This window comes from Pholcus phalangioides, unplaced genomic scaffold, assembly GCF_987345545.1.
Source record: "Pholcus phalangioides strain wild (caught in Gottingen) unplaced genomic scaffold, Ppha-v1.0 ptg000011l_1, whole genome shotgun sequence".
NCBI classification, from domain to species: Eukaryota; Metazoa; Arthropoda; class Arachnida; order Araneae; family Pholcidae; genus Pholcus; species Pholcus phalangioides.
Window position 1 is genome coordinate 22,970,022 of NW_028301604.1, and position 24,753 is coordinate 22,994,774.

Genomic DNA, 24,753 nt, shown 5'->3' on the forward strand with positions numbered 1-24,753 from the left:
CTCCTAAACCGAGTTATTCATAATCCAAAATTATACTGTATTTAGCTCATGTCTAAGGAAGAAACAGCTCTTCTTGCATATAACAATGTAATAAAAGTATCAAGATCTTCAAAACACTCAAATCTAATATGAATCAAATTTGTGTTGACAACAAGTTTTTTTTAAGGTACAAATTTTAATTCTTCAACATGAATTCTGAAAATATGAAACATGATAAAACATAGTTCATTTTTAAGTCATATTCCAGGCCATCAGGGTGAGCAGAAACACTGTACCTAACAAAACTCTCAGAGTTGAATTGTTGTTAATATGGTGATGTGTTCAGAATATGCACTGATCCCAATGGCAACTACTTCAAAGGGTCTGTCAGGAGGTGGATTTCTGTAAGAGGTGGAGTTCTGAATTCCTATCCAGACTCCAACAGATGCCCAGGTGGTACTGTGTGACCAAGGATGTTCATGTTGGAGATATTGTGATTTTAAAGAATAAATTGGTGTTGGAATTTGCGATGGAAGTTAGCCAGAATTATGGAAACATACCGTAGAAGTGACACAAGAGTGGGAGTGGTATCTCTGCACACTTTGTCGAGTACCTTCAAAACCACTATATCAAATATATGCCAATTTCCAGTAGACTGATCATATGTGATGAACCAGAGGGTTTATGGGTGGGGGTATATTAGAGCTTACATGAAACATTATCAGAGAAAAAAGAAGTTATAATAGAGAAAACTATCCATCTCATCTGTGAGAGTTTTTTTGCAGACAATATTGTGTTGATGTCATCTGCTTTTTGTCAGTGTACATTATCGATGGCTGTTTTTTGTCAGTGCGAGTGCGATGAGGTAGACGTGTCTTGAGGAGCTGCAAGTCTGTTACCTTTTATTTTGTGTTTATAAAAGTTTTTTATTTTTAATTGAGTTCGACTTGCTGTGATTAATATCCTTCACAATTTTATTTCAATTTTATACAGTTTTACTTTGCAATTAGAGGGGTGGGATAGAGCTGAGTTCAGACGTTGTATTGAATTGAAAAATTTTTGCAAGTCATTATATTGGATAAAAATAACAAGAACGAATGGGAAAACATTCTGGACTTATTTTACCAGTCACCGTAATGCATGATTGTTATAACAAGTGTAGTCTGTATTACGTTGAACTATAATGATTAAAAAAAATTTTTTTTAGATATTACAAAATCCAAAATCCCGGCAGTATCACGGATATGATGCGGTGCTGATTCTGACTGTTTTAGTTAATTACAGAAAATATGAGGTAACCTTTATGTGTTTATGTACAATTTTCTAGGTTTGTTGGCATTATTTGGAAATAAAAAAAATTTAACCTATATAAACTGTAATAAATAATAATAAAAAAAACATGACCTACCTAACTATTAGTGTATTAATTGCATAATTGATAGCAGTTGCATTAGAGCTTCAATTATCTAAGTACAGTGAAACCTTTATAAAACGGAACGCCAAGGGACTGAAATTTTTTTCTGTTACACACAGGTTTCCGTTTCATAAAGGTGCACACGAAAACATATTCAGTATTTTTTCTATCATTACACAAAACTTCAATTTTGAGAATATCATCCAAAATACTGTAGACCAACGAGTATTAAATAGTGACACGCATATTATTATGCATTTTGAATTTTTTTATGTTATTTCAAATTACTACACATTTGAAATTTCATACTTGATGTGCAAATAGTTAAACTTCATTATGAAACGCTCTCCTGAGTAGCAATAGAATGAACACTTACTTATGTCAGAAGTGAAAAAAAAAATGATTTAAAATTAAAAATAATTGAGAAATGACGCATATACCTTTTTCAAAATAGTGACAGTGAGATCAACAACAATAACCTTTGTGAAAGAAAGATTATACATTTCTTGCCATGTTTACATATCTATACGTGAATTATTTTTTGAAATCATGTGCATTTTCTGCATTCTGTACATGAGTTTTCTGCGCCAGCGCCATTCTTACAATACGGTTTTTCACAAACATTTGAGCACTGTTTATCATGCTCAAAAGCTCCATGTCATTTTTATAAGCTGCAAAATCGTCTAAATTTGTAAGGCACTGAACTGCACTTGTGTATGAGTTTATCCAAAGATATTTTTCTGCAACTGTGTTGGATTGCTTTCATCGGTAAGCTGCCCAAAAATAGCAGTTTCAATACAGTTTTTGTACAGTGCTACCGTTACTAGTTCATCATCCACTGTTGCAAAGTCTATTGCATGCAGTCCTACTTTGTTGTTGCAGTGCACTTTGTTGCATCCAATGCGTCTTGTAGATTATCAATTTCATGATTGACTGATTCTTCTATTGAATTGATTTCTCTGGGAAGTTTGCTTTCACAAAACAGAGTTATAGTTTCATTATCAACTTTTTTCCATGCTTTCAAAAGCCACAATATCGCATTAAGTATGTAGGTTGATAGATTTTGTTAATTCCAATAAAATTGATGCATTTTCCATCTTTGCGAGCCGTGACTGCATTACAAAGCTCCGGTGAATTGTATCATGATACTGTATAACATAAATTGTGAATCTCCCTCACCTATTCCTCTCCCGAACTACTTTAAATGGGAATTATCAACATTTTTCTAGAAAACAGGAGTACTTTCTAACGAAAGCCATCATTTTCATCATAAGCGAAATAGGCTTTTAATAAATCTGCTTTCATCCAAACCCAATCCCTTGCTTCCAAAACCAGTTCAGATAAAATAGTAAGCATTCATCATTTTTCTAAGAAGTAAGAGTTCCCTAACAAAACGAAAATCACTACGACTTAATTTTTTCCCATTCAAGGGACAAAAACTTGCATTTGGCCAAAAATTCTTTCTATTTCATAAGGTTTTTTTTATCGAAAATAGACTAAATATGCCTTCTGTTTCCACATTAGACAGTTTCCCCATAATGGAAAAATCATTCATTATCCACTGGACTATGTCTCTGTTCCGTTCAAGGCAGGTTTCTGTCTCATACAGTGTCCCTCTTAAACAGGTTTCACTGTAATTCGGGGGGAAGAGGACTGCAGATAACCTGCCAGGAATAAAAAAAGGTTAAAAGAACAGAGTTATTTTAAAACAATTTGAATAAAATACAAATTGTTGCTGTTGTGTCTGTTCAAAATAAATTTTCTGGAAATATTTTTCAAAAAAGAAAATTTGACCTCTCTAACAACACAGCTTAACCTCCTAAACATGACCAGCAGTGTCTCTTCATGTAGCTTATGAATTCAAAACTAACTTGATGAAAGTGTTTTTTGACTAACTGACTGTAATTTCAAATACTAGTTCCTTGTTTTACAAAAAGAAGTCCTTAATCTAACCAATGCATTCTTATTATGAATTCTTATGGCAGGTATGCTCAAACTTTTTACATTTGCAGCATACTTGAAAATGAAGAAAAAATGTCTTGTGGCATGTCTACCTGATCTTGAGACATTTCAGGGGTACCCTGCGTGACGTAGCATGTTTGGGAATCAAAGCCCCATTACTGAACTTCTAATGTAATTTTATTCATAAAATATCTCACACAGCACCCCGACCAATCTCATTTACCCTTTGAAAATTACTGTTCTATAGGCTAGTTGTTTTTGTTGCAGATACTAAAAAGCCACTGGCAAAAACTGCATCCAAGTCCTATAGAGATTAATTCCACAGAATATGAGGATACTGTTATATATTTATAAATCATAATGCATTATTTAAGCTCTTCCCAACTTAACTCAAGCTGAGCTCTGGTACCCATGATCTGTCATCATGGCTTTTCTTATGTGCAGCTCAGGAATAGAGAAATTTAACAGATGCTAATGCTGCACAATCGCCATGCCCCTCAATTGTGCCATTAAATTTTAAATATTTCTGTTAACACATTAGCTTTGGGAAATTTTTGCTCCTCCCAATAATACTGAGTAGTTTAATTATACTGAAAAAATTGTCAACGAATAAGGCAAATACAAGGAAATACTAAAAAATTCCTAATGTATTTTGACACACTATGGGTGTCATCTTCAGAGAGTAAGAGTATCATGCTGACCGAGTTTCCCACTTGGATTGAGTACCAAATCTTCAATCTCGGTTGCTCAGCAGAATGAAAAACTATGCGTCTGTTCAAGTCAAACATTTTGGCAAGAATGAAGCGAAGCGCCTGTGTGTCTTTTGCAACAACCTGATTGGCTGCTTGCAAAATGGAGCTATCCAATTGGTCTATTCGAATTTTCTTTAAATTCCCGCTCGTAATGAATTTGAGACATGGTGATGCGATCGGTGGTGTTGATTTATTTTTGAAGGCCCAGATGTATGTGGCTTCATAGAAGTTTAAATCAGCAGTGGATTTCATTTTGTGAAAAACTCTCGCTTCCTGAAATTTGAATCTATGGTCCTCTTTCCAGCAGTGAGCGGCGATGGTCGATTTTTAACCCAGCCAGCATTGTTCATTTAATCTAGTTTTTATGGGTCTCCGTGTTTGTCCTATGTAGCGAAGCAGGCAATCACCACATTGAATATATTAAATGCCCCATTGTTTATTCTGTGGTATAGCATGTTTAGGGGGCTTGAAACAAAAGTTTTTAGTAGGCACATCTATGGCTGTAAGATTAAACTTTTTGAGAATCTGCTTGATCTTAAGTGAGACTATTGGATTATATGGTATAGCTACTTTCATTGAGTGGCTTCTCTTGCTGGTTTCATGAATTTCCTACTCATTTCGTCAACAATTTTGGTGTTGAACCCCCTGTCTTTAGCAATTGCTCCGATGGTTTCAAGTTCATGGCCTAATGTGCTTCGATCTAAGCAGATGTTAAATGCTCTCGCAACATAAGTGCAAAATGCTGAGAGTTTCTGTTGCATGGCAAGATCTAAAATGTGGTGGTAGTACGATAGACTGAGGTTTTATTGAGGTTTGGAAATATTATTTTTGTTTAGTTACTAGAGTACATCCAAGAAAGGCAGTTCATTATTTGTTTCAAATTCAGCTGCGAATTGAACATGAGGGTCTATATCATTCATAATGAGTAGCAATTGCTCCAAGTCATGTTTGCAACCATCCCAAAGCACAAAAGTATCATCCACATATCTCCTGTAAAATGAAAAAGGCACAACGTTTAATAGCTTCGGTTCAAACTCATCTATATATATATCACTCAAAATCAGAGAGATAAGATTTCCCATTGCTAGGTCATCTGTCTGCGTGTAAAACCTATCATCGAAACTGAAAGCTGTTTGTGAGACACGTGTGAATGTGAGATTGCATATATCCTCTACTTCGGACTGTGAGAAATTGTGTTTTAAGATGTCATTCTAGACATCGAATACTACCAGTTATGGGAATGTTAGTGAACATTGAGACTATGTCAAAAGATACCATGTGAAGCTGTTTGGGTTCAACTGCACTTATGATACAAGTGAAGCTTGACTAATTTCTAACTGTGTTATTATTTAATTTAGTGAGTGGCAAGATTATTTATTTAGTGATCTTTACTTACATGAGGGGTTTTCCCTAGAGAGCAGGATATAGTCAAAAAGTTCGGGATGATCCCCAACCATTTACATTTCAGCAGGAACCGAATTATATTCAGAAGGTGCTCATGCTTTCTTCATAGCTTCAAACAGATGTTAAACGTATTCATCACAATAGACCCGTTGCCGTCTAAAATACAGAAAAGAGATTACTTTGTTCGCATTCTCCTGCCACTCACTAAATCAAATAATAACACAGTTAGAAATTCGTCGAGCTTTGCTTATATTATTCATCGAGCGAGCTTATTTACATGGTATCTTTTGATGTTGTCTCAATTTTCACTAACATTCCCATAACTGGTAGTATTCAATGTCTAGAACGTCATCTTAAAACACACAATTTCTCACAGCCCGAAGTAGAGGATATATGCAATCTCACATTCACACGTGTCTCACAAACAGCTTTCAGTTTCGATGATAGGTTTTACACGCAGACAGATGACCTAGCAATGGGAAATCTTATCTCTCTGATTTTGAGTGATATATATATAGATGAGTTTGAACCGAAGCTATTAAACGTTGTGCCTTTTTCATTTTACAGGAGATATGTGGATGATACTTTTGTGCTTTGGGATGGTTGCAAACATGACTTGGAGCAATTGCTACTCATTATGAATGATATAGACCCTCATGTTCAATTCGCAGCTGAATTTGAAACAAATAATGAACTGCCTTTCTTGGATGTACTCTAGTAACTAAACAAAAATAATATTTCCAAACCTCAATAAAACCTCAGTCTATCGTACTACCACCACATTTTAGATCTTGCCATGCAACAGAAACTCTCAGCATTTTGCACTTATGTTGCGAGAGCATTTAACATCTGCTTAGATCGAAGCACATTAGGCCATGAACTTGAAACCATCGGAGCAATTGCTAAAGACAGGGGGTTCAACACCAAAATTGTTGACGAAATGAGTAGGAAATTCATGAAACCAGCAAGAGAAGCCACTCAATGAAAGTAGCTATACCATATAATCCAATAGTCTCACTTAAGATCAAGCAGATTCTCAAAAAGTTTAATCTTACAGCCATAGATGTGCCTACTAAAAACTTTTGTTTCAAGCCCCCTAAACATGCTATACCACAGAATAAACAATGGGGCATTTAATATATTCAATGTGGTGATTGCCTGCTTCGCTACATAGGACAAACACGGAGACCCATAAAAACTAGATTAAATGAACAATGCTGGCTGGGTTAAAAATCGACCATCGCCGCTCACTGCTGGAAAGAGGACCATAGATTCAAATTTCAGGAAGCGAGAGTTTTTCACAAAATGAAATCCACTGCTGATTTAAACTTCTATGAAGCCACATACATCTGGGCCTTCAAAAATAAATCAACACCACCGATCGCATCACCATGTCTCAAATTCATTACGAGCGGGAATTTAAAGAAAATTCGAATAGACCAATTGGATAGCTCCATTTTGCAAGCAGCCAATCAGGTTGTTGCAAAAGACACACAGGCGCTTCGCTTCATTCTTGCCAAAATGTTTGACTTGAACAGACGCATAGTTTTTCATTCTGCTGAGCAACCGAGATTGAAGATTTGGTACTCAATCCAAGTGGGAAACTCGGTCAGCATGATGCTCTTATCCTTTAAAGACAACACCCATAGCATGTCAAAATGCATTAGGAATTTTTCAGTATTTCCTGGCATTTGCCTTATTTGTTGATAATTTTTTGAGTATTATTAAGCAAAGTCATCTACTCTTCCGTAGTTTAATTATATAAAAATATTTTAACAAAATTGTATTAAAACTATGATTTTTTTAGGATTATTATTGGTGAAACAGCTTCCTTTGTGTAACAGTATTTCACAGAATTTGCAAAAGAAGAATTCTCCTTTCCTGACAATAATGTTTATTTTTTAAAAAACAAGAATTCTCGTTTCTTGATGTGAAAACGTTTATAAAAATGCATTATGAAAAAAGCTGACACTTTTGAAACCTCAAACTTAGAATAAATTTAGTGTAGAAAAGGTTAAAAAAAATAAAAATTTAAAACTGAATAATTTTATTTAAATGTAGTCTGTGCAATCTAAAAGGTTGATCACTTCTGTCCTATATAATCTGCAGGCTGATAGTAATAACTTATATACAGAAAAGCCTGGTTCCACCTCAGCTCCAAAATGCTAAAAAAAAAATTATTATATAAACCAAGATCCTAGTGACTATAAATAAATTTTCTCCATGTTATGATATACACGATGCGTAGCTAATAGCACACATCACAAATTACTGGCAAACCGTTGATCCTAAAGGCATACTCCCAGTTAGAAAAAATAACCAAATAACATCTAGACCTTAGATAAGTCATTCATATTGCTCAAAAATCCAGTTAGAAAGTTGTTTCCTTGTCTCTCTTGAGGCCAACCAAAAAATTTCACATTTCTAAGTGTAATATTTGCTGAGGTATTTTAATTAAAAACAGAAAAGTTTGGGAAAAAAACAGTATTAATGCAGGTAAAAGGTGTTTTACCCCCATTTGTCCTATTATTAAATACAGTAAAACCTGTCTTTAACGGAATCGCAAGAGACCAAGATTTTTTCTGTTGAACACAGGTTTCCACTTAATAAAGGTTTGATTGGCATAATGCTTAAAATTATGTAACAATCTTGTAACTGAACTAAAATAAAAATAAATTAATTGAAATGAAATAAATTAACTGAAAATAAAGTAAATAAGTTATAAATAAATAAATAAATAAATATATATATATATATATAAAGTAATGTGAATTTTTTACTCTATAATTACTGAATATTTCAATCGCCACAGCATCTCTATATAAAACTTCACCCACACTGTTCATCTAATTTGATGACATTTATGCTCATTTGACTTTCTCTAAAGTTTTCAATCAAGGTGTCAATATCTCATGTCAGATTCAGTTTGCACATTGTTGTCTATGTTTATGTTATCCTCAGAACCAGGGCCGTGGCCCTTGTGGGCCCTTGGGGGGACATAAATTTATTGTCTCCTTTGCCTCCCTCTAATTCCGGCCCTGCTCAGCACTGCGATCATGGAGAGCAGCTAGAATGCAGTTTTGTAAGTCTTGCATATCATTTCGAAATCCAACCCTTACACTGATTTCTAATGTAATGTAGAAAAGCCTGCTTTCCATAAAATTTTGTTACAATGTCACAAAGCAACTGCTCCACTACATATGGCTTTTTAAAACAACAGCATCAAGTACAGAAACGGTTTTTGCTAATCTAAGAGTGGGTGTAGTAGAACTCATAGTGGCAAGCAAGGACAGGGCCGTCGTAAGAGCATCATGGGCCCGTGGGCCAAATGATTTTTCTGAGGCCCTACCAGGCAAATTCTTGAAAATCTCAACCAGATATCATTTTTGTGAGGACCCTTTTCTCTTGAAGGCCACGGGCTGTGCCCATGCCTTAAGATGGCACTGAGCAAGGATTGCGTAAAAATTTCAATTGAGCACTTCAAGATTTTATATGATCTTTTGGTATATTGGTGGCAAAACAGTTGAGAAGTGTTGGTGTGATATTTTCTGTTAAGAGGGTGCAATTTTTCTTTCCGTTTCTGCGTTAGACAGGTTCTGTTTAATCCAGGTTTTTTAATGTGTATTTTTACATTGAAATCATGGGACGAAGATTTTTTTCCATTGAAGACAGGTTTCGGCTTAATACAGGTTCCGTTGAAGACAGGTTTTACCGTATTATGAATATTATTGACTATCATCTCTCTTTAAACATGATCCTGAAAATATAATGAACAAAATTGAATTTTCATGCATGAATGACGTGTCTAGTTGCATATTAGCAAACACTAGTACTGATTTGATAAGCAATATGAAATTCATGAGAAATAAAAGCTTTGTTGTAAGCAAAAATTTGTAATATCTGTGTTCGTTATAGGTGAGTCTGACTGTGTATATTTTCTTGTATACCTGCAGAATAAAATTCCCTCAGTGAAATTACTAATTATTGCTGTGTTTACATACAGGGTGTCCGATGAATAGAGATGCAAACTGTAAGGAGCAGTTGAGAACATCAGAAAGATTGAGAATCTCATAGGAACACATGAAGGGGAATGTCATGATACGTCACTAAGCAGTGATGTTCACGACAGCTTTGGAGTGGAAATATGTGATTTTTTCTCATTCTAACAGTAGTAGCCATAGAAAGAGCATGCAACAATATACAGGAGAACTTCGGTTAATAAGTGATTCAGTTAATGAGCAGTTTGCATAACAAGCAAACATTTATAACAAATTTAACTCAGTTAATGAGCAATAAGGGCAATTTGTCTGTAAGCATTACAACCAAAAATGTTGCCCTTTGTTTATTTACTTCCACATTATCACAACTGAGCTGATGATTTTTTGCTTTTTTCCTCACAAGACACTGTGTAATTGTGGGTAATATTCTCTCCTACAGTCTGATCAGCGTGCCTCACTCGAAAAATGAACACACATGCGAGTATAACTGTTTATGATACAAAACCAGATGTAGCATTGTAACCACTCGTATGTGAGCTTGAAGTTTTTTGAATTCTACTTGAAGAAAACTGTGGGCTGATTACATTATTGAATGTAACTTTGAGAGACTAGCTTGTAGTTTCCCAAACGTTTTGTTCCATTGCTCCTTTCTTCAGAATTTTTTTTCTCTCATCAGTCCCTCCTCTAACTCAAGCAATCCCATAGTACTTTATGTTATACCCGTAGCTTCTATAACCCCCCCCCTGGGAATCACTGAGCTAGCTCATGAACAGAAGCCAACATTTGTTAGAGGGATTATGTCCCTGGGGAAGACTATAAGACTGTAGGTGAATGAGAATGACATTTAAGAACTAGTAGGGGAACATGGTTAAGAGTTGACCGTAAATGAACTGATAAATATCCTTTGCACGCAACAGCAAGAGTTTATGACAGTATCTCCTCTGAAGAAGAGAGAAGTGAAAATCCCTCTCTTCAAATGAGATTAGAGAGCTGTATAGAATGTGGGAATCTGTGTAAAATTTTGTAGAAAAGAACCACCCAAATAAAGTTATAGCAAAGCAAGCAATGAAGCTGTCCAACGACAATGTAATTTCCTATTTCCAAGAAATTTTGAAGAGGAGTCAAAATGCAAATGTCATTGGATAGGGGTTCTTTTTCAAAGTGATACAAAAAACAGTTTACAGACAACAATGAGTCTGTAAGTTGTCCTAAATGATAGTTCTCCTCTCTCTCGTCATTTAGAGCAGCGGTTCTCAACCTTTGCAAACCCGCGGCCCAGTTTCATTCATTTTTGTGAGTTGAAAACTCAGTCAAACACACGACCAACAGAAAATGAGTGAGGAAAAAAGGAAACAGCTAATCACTCGCGGCCTGGTATGTATGATGTCAGGGCCCAGCGGTTGAGAAACACTGGTTTAGAGTAAGTTAATTTTTTAACATTATTGTATTGTATATTTGTTTATGGCATTATTATATTATTGTATTATTACATTAGCCATTTTTATGGAAATGAATAATAGTGGAACGAATTAACTGAGTTTCCATTATTTCTTATGGGGAAGTTTGATTCAATATAACTAGCGATTCGGATAACGAGCACATTAGTGGAGTGAATTAAGCTCATTAATGGAAGTTCCACTGTATGAACAGAAAGAGAGCAGAAAAATGAGAAAAAGTTATATATTTCTCCTCCACTGGTGTCATGAACGCATTATCTAGTGATGAAAGATGACATTTCTAGTCATGGGTTTCTATGCAATTCTCAATCCTTTCGATTTTCTCTACTTCACCTTAAAGTTTGTACCTCTATTTATGGGACATCCTGTAGAAAAGTTTGAATAATATAAATAGTCATACCTTCAATAATAATACTCTTCCTTCTAATAATAATACTCTTCCTTCTAATAATAATACTCTTCCTTCTAATAATAATACTCTTCCTTCTAATAATAATACTCTTCCTTCTAATAATTAAATAATGCTATCCTTTGCTGAACCTTACATTATGTGTGTGTGTAATAATTCCATTCTTTTACCCACAAGTACGCATGTGTAAATGAAAGTACCCCCATACAGATTTAACCACTTTTGAAATAGGCCCCACATATAGGATAGGCTGACAAGGCTCCAGCTGAGTAGCCTTGGACAAATCTCATTTTTATTTTTTGTACACTAAACATTCACTGCAGAAGAGCCTGTGAAAGTTCCTGGTCTAGGGGCTCCAACTCTCTAGGGCATATAGATTTATTTGTAGATATAGTATCTGCAAATAAGCAGTTGCATATAATCTCACTGCTAGTATACCACGAAGCAAAAAAAAAATTACGGAAACTGTCAATCCAACATTTGGCATTTTCTGGAAAAAATGAAAAAGCCATCTTTTCATTACTGACAATTACACTGCTTGTAATCAAATTTCAGACTTGAAAACAATTCAGCTAATTTTTTTACCACAAAAAGAAAAGTTTATTTTTTATGCAGATGTAGATCATCATATAATCACTTGTCAAATTGAACTTACTCATTTTATGCACATTAATTATGAAGTGACTTTTACATAGTTTGTTATATTATACTGAAATCTGAGTATATAAATTTCTAAAAATGCAATCACATCTTATGCACCCTGAATATTAAAGGTTCACCAAGTTACACAATTTCATTCTTTTACTTTTTTTCAGGCTGCTAATCCATATATTGTGAAGCTATCTATTGTAGATAGCGAAATGGCACTAAATGTAAGTTCCCTCATTGCATCTTAAGATCATGTAAGATTAATAATTTCACATTGTTTGAATTGAAAAAATTGAAGGAGGAAAAGATATTTTAAATATATACATTATATAAACCGAAGAGCCAAAAAAACTGATACAGGCATGCGTATGCAAATAAAGAGATAGGGAACTAATCAGAGTACGGCACTGCGGTCGGCAACGGCTATGTAACACAACAAGTGTCTGACATAGTTGTTAGATTGGTTACTGCTGCTACAATAGCAGGTTATCGCGATTTAAGTGAGTTTGAACGTGGTGTTATAGTCAGCGCATGAGAGATGGAACATAGCATCTCCGAGGTAGCGATGAAATTTATATTTTCACGTACGACCATTTCACGAGTGTACCGTGAATATCAGGAATCCGGTAAAAAATTAAATCTATGACATCGCTGCAGCCGGAAAAAAGATCATGCAAGAATGGGAACGGGACTGACGAGAATCATTAAACGTGACAGACGTGCAACCCTTCCGCAAATTGCTGCAGATTTCAATGCTGGGCCATCAACAAGTGTCAGCGTGCGAACCATTCAACGAAACATCATCGATATAGGCTTTCGGAGTGTGGCTGAACGACACAAAGCTTTACGCCTCGCCTGGGCCCGACAACACCGACATTGGACTGTTGAGGACTGGAAACACGTTGCCTGGTCTGACGAGTCTCGGTTCCAATTGCTTCGAGCTGATGGACGTGTACGGGTATGGAGACAACCTCATGAATCCATGGACCCTACATGTCAACAGGGGACTGTTCAAGCTGGTGGAGGCTCTGTGATGGTATGGGGCGTATGCAGTTGGCGTGATATGGGACCCCTGATACGTCTAGATACGACTCTGACAGGTGACAGGTACGTAAGCATCCTGTCTGATCACCTGCACCCATTCATGTCCATTGTGCATTCCGACGGACTTGGACAATTTCAGCAGGACAATGTGACACCCCACACGTCCAGAATTGCTACAAAGTGGCTCCAGGAACACTCTTCTGACTTAAAACACTTCCGCTGGCCATCTAAATCCCCAGACATGAACATTATTGAACATATCTGGGATGCCTTGCAACGTGCTGTTCAGAAGAGATCTCCACCCCCTCTTATTCCTACGGATTTATGGACAGCCCTGCAGGATTCATGGTGTCAATTACCTCCAGCACTACTTCAGACATTAGTCGAGTCCATGCCACGTCGTGTTGCGGCACTTCTGCGTGCTCGCGGGGCCCTACACGGTATTAGGCAGGTGTACCAGTTTTTTTGGCTCTTCAGTGTATAGCTCTAATGTGTGAAGTGCCCGGACTTTGGACTTTGGCATTTGTTATGGCTGAAACAAAAAGTGCGTTATGCCAAAATATATGTATGTAAACATGCCAACAATAGAGAGCGCAGCTGATTGATGTGAAGATATATTTTGGAAAGAGAAAATTCAACTGCCCTTGTGGAGAATTGAACCCGCGTCCTTTCAGTTTCTGAGTGAATTCCGTAGACCACTAGATTATAGAGACAATGAATATCTCAATCTTTCCTTGGAGCTCGTGTGCAGTGAACGGGACCATACATAGATGGTTGGACCTAACTCAAGCCAAAGCTCACAATTGCTGACAATGCCACCAGATGACAACTTATCCAAGGATAATGTCTCTCTCGGTTATTCATACAAAGGTTTTTAACAGCTGGCTGATGTGAAGATATATTTTGGAAAGATAGAAAATTCAACTGGTGGTCTAGGGCATTAACTAACCCGGAAAGTGAAAGGACGTGGGTTCGATTCCCCACAGGGGCAGTTGAATTTTCTCTTTTTCCAAAATATATCTTCGCATCAGCCAGCTGTTAAAAACTTCTGTATGGATAGCAGAGAGTGACATCATCATCGGATATGCTTCATTGTCACATAACTTGAAAATTTATGTTGATGGGCTTGACAAGTCGCAAAAAAATCTAGGTGCAGAAAAAATTTTTAGGAGCGAAATTTTTTTTTTCAAAGAAAATCAGCTGTAAAATAACGTTTCTTTAAACGTTTCCAGGACGCAGTGGTCCCCTTCCACATTGATAGATATGTTGATATGAATTCCAAAAATTTTGTATTCGACTCTAATTTAGTACCACATATAGAAAATTTTAGGGGCCAATCCCCCAATTTAGTTGCCATGACAACCTGGTGCCTGGGATTTGTCCAGCCCTATAATATTACATCTAAAGGCTTAACTTAAAAATAACAAAATGTATGATACTATTGAATGCTTTGTTGTTTATCCTTAAAAAATAATGTTTTAACTCTTTATTTGGTGGCGTTACTCTCAAGCTACATGGTTTTCTTATATTTCTCAAGTAAAGATATTTTATATTTTGAGTTTGTTTCAGCATTGATGCTTCTAAACAATTCTTAACCATTCAACTTTTTGCGTGTGAGCTGTTTATGAAGTTTCTATAATTACCAGCAGAATAGCTCAAAGGTACACGTTTTTTATTTCTCATCGTGGACGAGTCAAACAAGAATGATTTTTGACCAATGCATTTTGGGGGAAGGGAAATACCATATGTGGAGGAGACACATATTGCTGTGCATTCTTCAAAAACTATAGGAAAGTAATTTGGCAAATGATAAATGATGTTTTTAAACTAATCAAATGAAGTGCAACATCCCATATTTTTTCTAATATTGGCAATAATTTTTTTCGTTGTGTAATGGCACTCATGGTACCTCATTTGCTTAATATAACCCCTCAGAAAATTTCTCCTCTGAATATTTCAATGCTTGCCAATTAAAGGGTTAAACTGATGCTTGTTATGTTTTCTTTATAATAATAAAAATGATGATTATTTATTGATTTTCTGGTACTTCACAGGGTTTTGGCCAAGTTATTGCCCTTGCCTTGTCTGATTCAAACAGGTAAATTTCTTTTAATACTTGTGTATCTTCACTGAGCCTTCCTGTTGTAGCCTGCCTCTTATTATATTGTACAAATGTTTTTGTTTTTCAATTTTTAAAACGTATCAAATACAGTTGTTATTTTTCATGATGAATTTATGTCGAGGATTTTGAGCTTTCAAAGAACTCACAGATAAAATTTATCGATACAAGAAGTTGAAAAATCTATTTTATTGCATTAGCAGTTACTCATTAAATCTGTGAAGGAAAAAAAATCCTAATAACATTAAACATTTCATGTAAAAGTTTGAATGTTGATCAGTTAATGGGCGTGTAAGGCCATGCTTCGACAAAAAAAAATTATGCAAATAAAATACAAGTCATATATCTTAACATAATACACCAGTCTAGATTAAAATTTATGAAAATTGATGTGTCAATGGAAAAAATTATTGATGAATATAGTGGGAATTGAATTGAATGGGGGTGTGTAGCAAATATTACTAATGAAAATGTTTTCATAAGCAATGATAAGATCTTTGTATTTCAGAAAATTTTATCAAGGAGATGTTGGTTCTCAAAGTGGATTTTTTGCATCACTTACAAGTTTTGTGAGTAATAAATTTTGTGATTTGCTCCTTGAAAAAGTCACTGTTATGTCTTTATAGTCATTGCTAGAACAGAGATTTTTTAAGAACAAAAATATTCACAAGTTAAACTATTGAGTTGTCCCATTCAAACACATTCATTTTTTATCTTTCCAATTAAAAAGTAACAAAATTTACTTGGAGCTGGTATTTTCATATTATTATATGTACTATCCTTTGTAGGTTAATAATCTTCATCTTTCCCGTAATGTTGGTACACTGTTACGAAGTAAGAGCACAATAAGAACACAATTTAATCCACATTTGAGAGAAATTGATCCAAATCATCATTATAAATTTCTCAAAGCTCTGAGAAAATTTGAGTCAATGGATAGTTAATGCAAAGGTCAAGGTAGTCAAGAATTAAATGCTCCTATAATCTGGCACCAATTAGTAGCATTAATTTGACTCTAAAGATATTTCCATGGGTTATAGATCAACCTGGATCCTTGTGAGATAGCCAAATGCCTTGATGTTACCTATCAGGTACAATATGCATAGACACCAACAGTCATTGTCTGATTTACACTTTTGCATCTTTCATAAAATGCTGTAAATCCAGTTGATATAGAAAAAAATGATACTTTGCTTATGCCAGAAGCAAGTTACTGGGGGAAGGGGGAATCTACTATTCAAGTTTTTAAACAATTGTGATTCATCATTCACATATCCCTGTGCCATTATTCAGCATGCACCTATTCAGTATATTCCATTGGTTGGCTGTGATTTTAAAAATATACTTGTACTCAGTTGAATTAATCTCTCTTTTTTTTTAGGTTGGGAGTATGTTCATCATAGATGAAGCTGGTACAAGAACAGATGTTATAAGGTTAATCACTTTATTCATAATCTCTCTCACTATGGTTTTACTTCAGTATTAAATACAGTCTAACTCGGTTATCACAGCACAGTAAATATAACATCAATGAGCAATGGTCCCCGTCCCATGGAAATCAGTGTTAATGAACTTAGCTTTCATAAAGTAAAAAAAAAATGTCAGTTATCTCAGATATAGTGGCACCATGTTTCAGAGCTTTTACTTTAGCTTTTGTTGTGATTTTCCAAGAAATTATCAGAATTTAAATTGAATGCATTGATGGAATGTTATTCTACTTTTCCTTGATAAATTATGGTTGACAGTCCTTGTCCAGTTTCTATCTATTGAATATAGAAAGACTGTCAGAGCTCTTGAAGCTGTAGATCTATATTGATATATACAGGGTGATTCAAAACTCAATGTGCAAACTTTTAGGAGAGGTAGAAAAAACAAAACAGAATCACACAGGAATGTATGACCGGAAACCCCAACCTGATCAGCTGGAGGATAAACAAAGATGCAGAAATGACAAGCCAATGATGGATGGGAAAAACTCATTATTTAGGGGTACTTTACACGAGGACAGTACGTGTATACGTTAGGTTTCAAGAGTAGTCCATTTACTCTGACACCGACCTCGTTGCAAGAATCTCTGTCGCAGCTACAAATGTCCACAAAATCTTGAGTATTTTTTAAAGGGTTTGACTATCAATGCATAGCCATTGTGAAGCGTGCATAACTGTGGATGGTAAGAACTTTGAGCACTTGTTGTGAAATTGAATGTGCACAAATACTGCCCTCGTTTGAAGTAATGCTAAATAAAGAGTTTTCCCCACGCATTATTGGCTTGTAATTTCTGCATCTTCATTTATCCTCCAGCTGATCGGGTTGCAGTTTCCGGTCATACATTTCTATGTGATTCTGTTTTGTTTTTGTGTTTTCTACCTCCCCTAAAAGTTTGTACATTGAGTTTTGAATCACCCTGCATACTTTACTTTTCAGTATTCATCACCAATTATAAATTCTGCTTCAGGGTTCAAGATTCTTAAGTCAGTTTAATCCATGCATTCATTATCTCTTTAAAAACTTTGTCTTTTATTTGAAGAAACTTCTGGAATTCCTTTCAGAGCCCACTTCAAGGAATACGTCAGGGTCTCGTAAACTCATACTTGTTGTATTTATCATCAATTCAGATTTCAAGGTGTGTCCGGCTTTTCTACATACAAAGACCATCTCTTGGGGGTAATGCAAGCTTTGTTTATTTCTGCAATATTTATGTTAAGGTCTAAAATAAAAACTTCATGATAATATTGATTAAAATATTTTGAACTAGAGTATCTTTAAAACTCCCATCCTTGGTTTTAGCAACACCTCAATTATAACAACATAATTCTATGGTCCCAAATGTTGTTTTAACTGAGTTTGGCTGTACTTTATGTGGGTGTATCTTATCAGAAACTTTTGAACAATTTTAATGTATTTTCAAATATTCTTTTTCTGCAACATTAAATACTAAGCATTTACATATAGTGTCTGAAATGTTTGTGCCTTCACATCAAAGCATGTCTCAAAGCATTTTCTTTTGTGCACTGAATGGGACCGTCCATGGATGGTCAAACCTGGCTCAGGCCAAAGCTCACAATTGCTGACAATGCCACCAGATGGCTGCCCCCCCCCCGGGGCAGTGGAATTTTCTTGCACACAAGCTCCAAGGAAAGATTGGGATATTCGTTGCCTCTGTAGTCTAGTGGTCTAGGGCGTTCTCCCGGAAAATGAAAGGATGTCGGTTCGATTTCCTGTGGGGGCAGTTGAATTTTCTCTCTTTCCAAAAGATATCTTCGTATCAGCCAGCTGTTAAAAACCTTCGTATGGATAGCGGTTAGTGACATCATCCTCGGATAAGTCGCCATCTGGTGGCATTGTCAGCAATTGGGAGCTTTGGTTCTGAGTTGGATTTAACCATCCATGTATGGCCCCGTTCAGTACACATGAGCTCCAAGGAAAGATTGAGGTATTTGTTGCCTCTGTAGTCTAATGGTCTAGGACGTTCACCCGGAAAGTGAAAGGATGTGGGTTTGGTTCCCCATGGGGGCAGTTGAATTCTCTCTTTCCAAAAGATATTTTCCCATCAGCCATCTGTTAAAACCTTCATATGGATAGCGAAGAGTGACATCCTCCTCTGATAAGTTGCCATCTGGTGGCATTGTCAGCAATTGTGAGCTTTGGCCTGTGTTGGGTCTGACTTTCCATGTACAGTCCCGTTCAGTGCACACGAGCTCCAAGAAAAGATTTGAGATATTCGTTGCCTCTGTAGTCTAGTGGTCTAGGGTGTTCACCCGGAAAGTGAAAGGATGTGGGTTTGAATCCCCGCGAGGGCAGTTGAATTTTCTTTCTTTCCAAAAGATATCTTTGCATCAGCCAGCTGTTAAAAACCTTCATATGAACTTTTTTTCAAGTTAGTTGTTTTGAACTCCTTTTTTAATGATGATGGTAATCTTCAGATGTTTCAAATTATGTTCTTAAATCATTAATGTACTTTTTATAGAGCAAACAATGCTGCACTACTTGCATTCTATGAAGTGGTTCATTTAAACAGAAATTTTCTCATAACCCTAACACATGTAAGTGATTTTAAGCATTTTTGTTCATTTTACCTTAATTGATTAATTAAAATTATTTCCATTTTTTTTTCTTTAATCCTTCATCCACTGACAGTATTTCTAAGTAACAGGTTAGATTATTTGTTCTGTACTAACTAATTGTTTGAAAAACAGTATTTTTTATATTTTTGTACCTTTAATTAGAATTAAAATGATGTACTAAATAATTTAAATAATTATCATTTATTATTATACTTATATTTATATTTATTATTTTCTTCTCGTTCTACTTTTACATCTGTAATAGATGTGAAATTCATAATGTAGCTTATTTAATCTACATGGAAGAATATTACATTGAAACGAGGAGGTTTTTAGAAACTCCATTTTTTGAAGAAGGGGGGAAAAACACTGCATTTTTGATAATCCAATCAATTGTCACCTCCCTGTCTCAAAGCACTTTCTTTGAAAACCTCTCAATCTTGAAGGTCAAATGATGGTTATTCAGATGAATCTTATTAACACTGCCATTGTTCATTTTCTTGCATCTTTCAATGAAATACATTTTTATTTCTCCGTGCAAGGATTCATCATAAGTAGAATCCACGACTGCAGAAGCACACAGGAAAAGAAACTATTCAAGTTCGATTATTCTTTACATAATACTTGCAAGTACAAGATTACTTGTCTAAACAAGTTCCATTGATCCCATAACAATAGACAATATGGTAGAAGGAGATTCTTTCTCCTTGGCATAAACCTTGCTTTCTTCTAGAGGTATTTAAGGAAACTGAAAAGAAAAAAAAAATTGGTGATATATAGAACTACCACCCATCATGGTGATGAATATTGTTGCTGAAACTGATAAACTTCAAGGAATACAAACCATTTGGAGTTAATATTGAAAGTGGTTGAACACAGAAGTCAAGATTTGGAGTAAGAAAAAAAAAATTGCAGGAAACTGGTTGTTATACACAGATCGGTTCGAGTCCCAGTGGAGGCAAATGTGAAATTTTCTAGTCACCATATCTGCGCAACAACCAGTTTTCTGAATATCTTGTATTAACAAGTAGAGAGGACATCTTTTTCCACATAAAAAAGAATTCACAGCCACCCATCACCTTTAGCCATTTCATGCTCATGAGTAAATACTGCTCATTTGTTTCAACAAGAGAAATATTGGAAAGCGGTTGAGAAATGAGAAGATACTTCCAATGAAAAAAAATAGGAGGTTCCAAAATTTTCAGATATTAAATTATATCATGGAGAAAAGTGATAGAAAGAATGAAAAATCCTTACATAATGGAGGGGGGGGGGGAGAATATACATACAGTTAAACTCTCCTTATAACAAAGTCGGAAAAAATAAATAGCAAAACTGTTCTTCATACGCAAACTTCATTATATCCGTACTGGTTTGTAAAGTTATATGCTTGAGCAGAATGAGACATAATTTAAATTCACAATGTGCATTTTTCAATAATCCGAGCATTCTTAAAATAAATAGAAATTAAATTAATGAATTAGTTAATGCTAGATGGCTTTAATACCTCAGTTTTTTTCATTTTTGGCTTTCAAACGACTGTGTAGCTTCAATTTTTTAAGCAATGGACAGCGTTTTTGTGCTTGAAATCCATAAAAATTAACTCACAACAAACAACATCCGAATCTAGCTAAAGATTGGTAAATCCGCATTAACGCTGCTTTACAGATTAGATTCTTGGGAATTTCAGTCTTTTCTTTCTGATAATGTTTTCTGTGAACCGAATGGGATTTAACAGAGAAAAGTAAAAAAAAAAAGTGAAGAATGCAATGGATTCTCATGAGAGAATTCACAGTACTTTTTTGAGAGGATCCAAAATACTTTCTTGAGAGGATCCAAAATACTTTCTTGAGAGGATCCAAAATACTTTCTTGAGAGGATCCAAAATACTTTCTTGAGAGGATCCAAAATACTTTCTTGAGACGATTCAAAATACTTTCTTGAGACAATTCACAGTACTTTTTTGTGAGAGGATTTACAGTACTCAAAAATGGGTGTGTGTGTTACTGAAATGTCAGGGAAATAAAGGGCATTATTAGTTGTATCTACACATTGTCGAAAGATAATTTTGCTGATAGAAGATTTAGATAAGATTGCAAAGAAATTCTTCTTTGAAAACTGGTTGAAAATTTGTTATTGGCGTACTTTGCCGAAATCAGCCTTTGTTATAATCAACCAAAACAGTATAGATAATCAATACAAAATTCACAAGATATGAAAAAACTTTGTTACATGGGAAAATTTATAACATATCTGTGTTTGCTATTAAGTGAGCGAGACTGTATATATGAAATAAACTAATATAGGAACTGATATAAACTGATGCAGTCCAGTGGTTAGGGAGCTAGCCTCTGACTGAACAGGTCTGGGGTTGAATCCTGGTTCAGGTATGGAGTTATGGATGTCTGCTAACACTAACAAATTCCCTAAACAGATCTTACAGATCTCAGGAAATATGTGAGGATTTCGTTATTTAAAAAAAAAAAAACATGGTTAAGTCTATTTTTCTATGACTTTGGTCTTCCCCCCTGAAAGAAATTTTTGTGATACAGCCCCAGTTTTAGTTTTCTTAATCAAATTTTTGCTATTTTGCTCATATTTCTTTTTCACATGGAAAAGAAACTATTTCTCAAAAACATTCTGGAAATTTTTCTTCACTCCCATCAGTTTTCAGGTAGACAGGCTCTACTGTATTCACCAGTTTCAGCACAATGCAAAGTTCCTGAAAATATTGATAATCACAAAGGGATAACAGCAAATAAAATATTTTTGAAAGTAGTCTATTTCAATAATTGGTTCTTTTCAAAAATGATGGGTACTAAAAAAATTTCTTTCTGTGTCAATTAAAATTCAGGGAAATGCTGTAGTTTACATATCTAACATAGAATTAATAACCTTGCATCTCGAAGATAAAAAATCAAATGAAGGTGGAATGAATCTTGGCAAATGTTTATTCAAATCTGTTTTTTTTCATTTGTGCATGGTTATTTTATTGAATACTTTCCAATAATTTAAACCTGGGGTTCCTAAATTGTGTTCTGCCAATGAGAGATTTCTGGGTTCTCAGCAAAGAAATTGGAAAATAAATCATTTTTCCAAGTATTTCAAAAATTGACATTTATACTAGGTTAAAGTTGGGAGCTACCTTCTCTTTGAATCAATGAAAGCAAATGTTTTTATATGATAAAAATGTATTGGAGCAAACATCAGAGATTTTGTTTTTGGACTAAATTCTGCATTTATTCAACAAGTGGGCAAAAAATTTCCAGAGTTATTTCTTTCCTGGTTCCGCCCATGTGTATGAACTATGATCCAACATGCCATATTGAAACCTTACTAGTTCACCATGATTCAATGATGGCCTGATGCAGAGCCTTAAGATTGCTCTGCGGCTCTGCATCTGGCCATCAGCGAATCATGATGAACTAGTAAGGTTTCAATATGGCATGTTGGATCATAGTTTCATGCAGGCTCCATCATATTTTCAGCCATGCAACCGCCTAGTATTGTTGGAAACAACCGCCTAGTATTGTTGGAAATGGAACTAGTCATCCAATGCTATTTGCTCCTAATTACATCCATTCACTGTGTTTTCTAGCTTATACCTCCTAGAAATTCCTATTATGAGCGCATTACTCTAGCTCTGAAAAACGTTTAGTGTGATGACTTGCTTTCAGAAAAAGTATCCTTATGAGTTTGTGGCTCCTGAATTTCATACGGTGAAGTATGCGTTGCATGGTCAATATGCAGACTATTCCACTGTATTCTTCATTCAGCTGGGTGATAATCTGATTTAAATATCTGACCTCGATAACAACATGCAATCCAGCTGAGTAGTCTTCGGTACCTATCACCCAATTCTAACTGTGTGACTCTGTGGTTTTTCCACTCGTTTAATCTACTCTCACCATACACTTGCCACTCGCACAAAAACTCAGTTCCAGATAGTAATTAGTAATTGAACCATGTAGGCATCGTGCATCTCATTGTGAGGATCCAGGTTCAAAATTTGTTTGCAACAATGGTAGTCAGCTAAAGTGCAAAGCCGTACAGTGGATAGTGCAAAGCAAACACATGAGGTCACATTAAATGAAATATCAAAACACAGTGCAAACACACAGAAAAACAAAGTAGTATAGGGGTGGTGTATGATAAATGCATGAGGCTACAGAAAAATATGACTATGAATAGTCTATGGATGCAGAAGTTTAAAAATGCCCATGTAAGTTCAAGAACAATACGTGTTAAATAATTTCGTCACTCTCTATCCCATGCCCTTCTGTGGCACTTCAGGGTAACCAGTGACTGTGGGAGAAAGTGTGAGTCATCATCGTTGCCAGTAAAATCTTCTGCATCTCCACACTATGGCAACATTTCTTGGGAGGTGGTTGTAGGAGGTGTTTGAACCACTTCAGGTAGGTCGGGAACAGACAATGGTGTGAAAAAAACAATGGCCCATTCTATTAGTTTCAGATTAACCTTTGAGCAGCACTAGGTAAATGGCCCTATCCTTGGTCTCCGGATCATCCCAGTGATTTGATTTGGTGTGTCTGGTCTTCAAAGGATCATCCCAAAACTTCTGTCAACTTGTACACGTCCTTCCATGTAGGCAAATGGAAGGACTTCATATCTGCGGAAACCCTCAGATATGAAGCAACTCTTGGAAAAAGGACAGGTAGAATTATCTGTCATTCTATCGGTTGGTAGAATAACTATGATCAAATAAAAATTAGCACAAAAAAGATCAGTTCAGGAGATTACGAATTTGACTAATAAAAAAAATTACTTTCATTTTCCAAAAATATGACTCTTTTTTTCTGAAATTGGGACACATGGTCATAGGATAGATTGAAAACAAATCTTAGTTGCACGCAGGTCGAGCATGACTGCCGATATTAACGTCAGTGCTCTGTGATGAACTTTTCACCAAAAGAGTGCTCAGTGACTAAGAAAGTTAGGGAACCACTTGTTTAAACTAATATCTGCTTGACATGAATGTCGCTCTCCACTTGTTACGTTCCACATATATACGCTCTAGCGAAGGAAAATCTCTATCTCCTCTGTAGCTTAGTGGTCAGAGCACTCGTCCGGCAATCGAGGGACCCGAGTTCGACTCCCGGTAGAGGCAGAGATGAGTTTTTTCCTTCCTTAAAAAATTAACATCTAAAATAATAAATATCTTCACAACATCCAGTCTTCTGTATATCTTGTATAATATCTGTTTACAAGTATCTATTCATACTCTAGTGTACAGTAGACTCTCTGTAATCCAGCCATGGGCTAGTCAGGCTGTCCTGGAACTGGAATCCAGGGTTTTCAGATGGGCTCCCTTCAAGTGTGGAAACCTATCATTGATTATGTGTGCACAGAAGTTTATATTATTTAAAAGGTTTTTCAACTATCTTCAGTATTCTGGATTTCATTTTTGACTTTCAAATGACTGTGTAACTTCAATTTTTCAAGCAACAGAGTGTTTTTGTGCTTGAAATCCATAAAACTCAAC

The 24,753-nt window shown here is 35.5% G+C and overlaps 1 protein-coding gene across 7 annotated transcripts in view; it reads left to right on the forward strand.

Moving 5' to 3' along the window:
• Positions 1-24,753, forward strand: part of LOC149080233 (armadillo-like helical domain-containing protein 3) — a 95,156-nt gene that overhangs the window by 30,759 nt on the left and 39,644 nt on the right. For all 7 annotated transcript variants that reach the window (XM_089239310.1, XM_089239308.1, XM_089239312.1 and 4 more), the window contains exons 9-14: positions 1,187-1,273; positions 12,191-12,247; positions 15,122-15,165; positions 15,695-15,755; positions 16,568-16,620; positions 19,154-19,229. In XM_089239310.1, the coding sequence (XP_089095436.1) occupies positions 1,187-1,273; positions 12,191-12,247; positions 15,122-15,165; positions 15,695-15,755; positions 16,568-16,620; positions 19,154-19,229 (378 nt within the window). The remainder of the gene's footprint in view (positions 1-1,186; positions 1,274-12,190; positions 12,248-15,121; positions 15,166-15,694; positions 15,756-16,567; positions 16,621-19,153; positions 19,230-24,753) is intronic.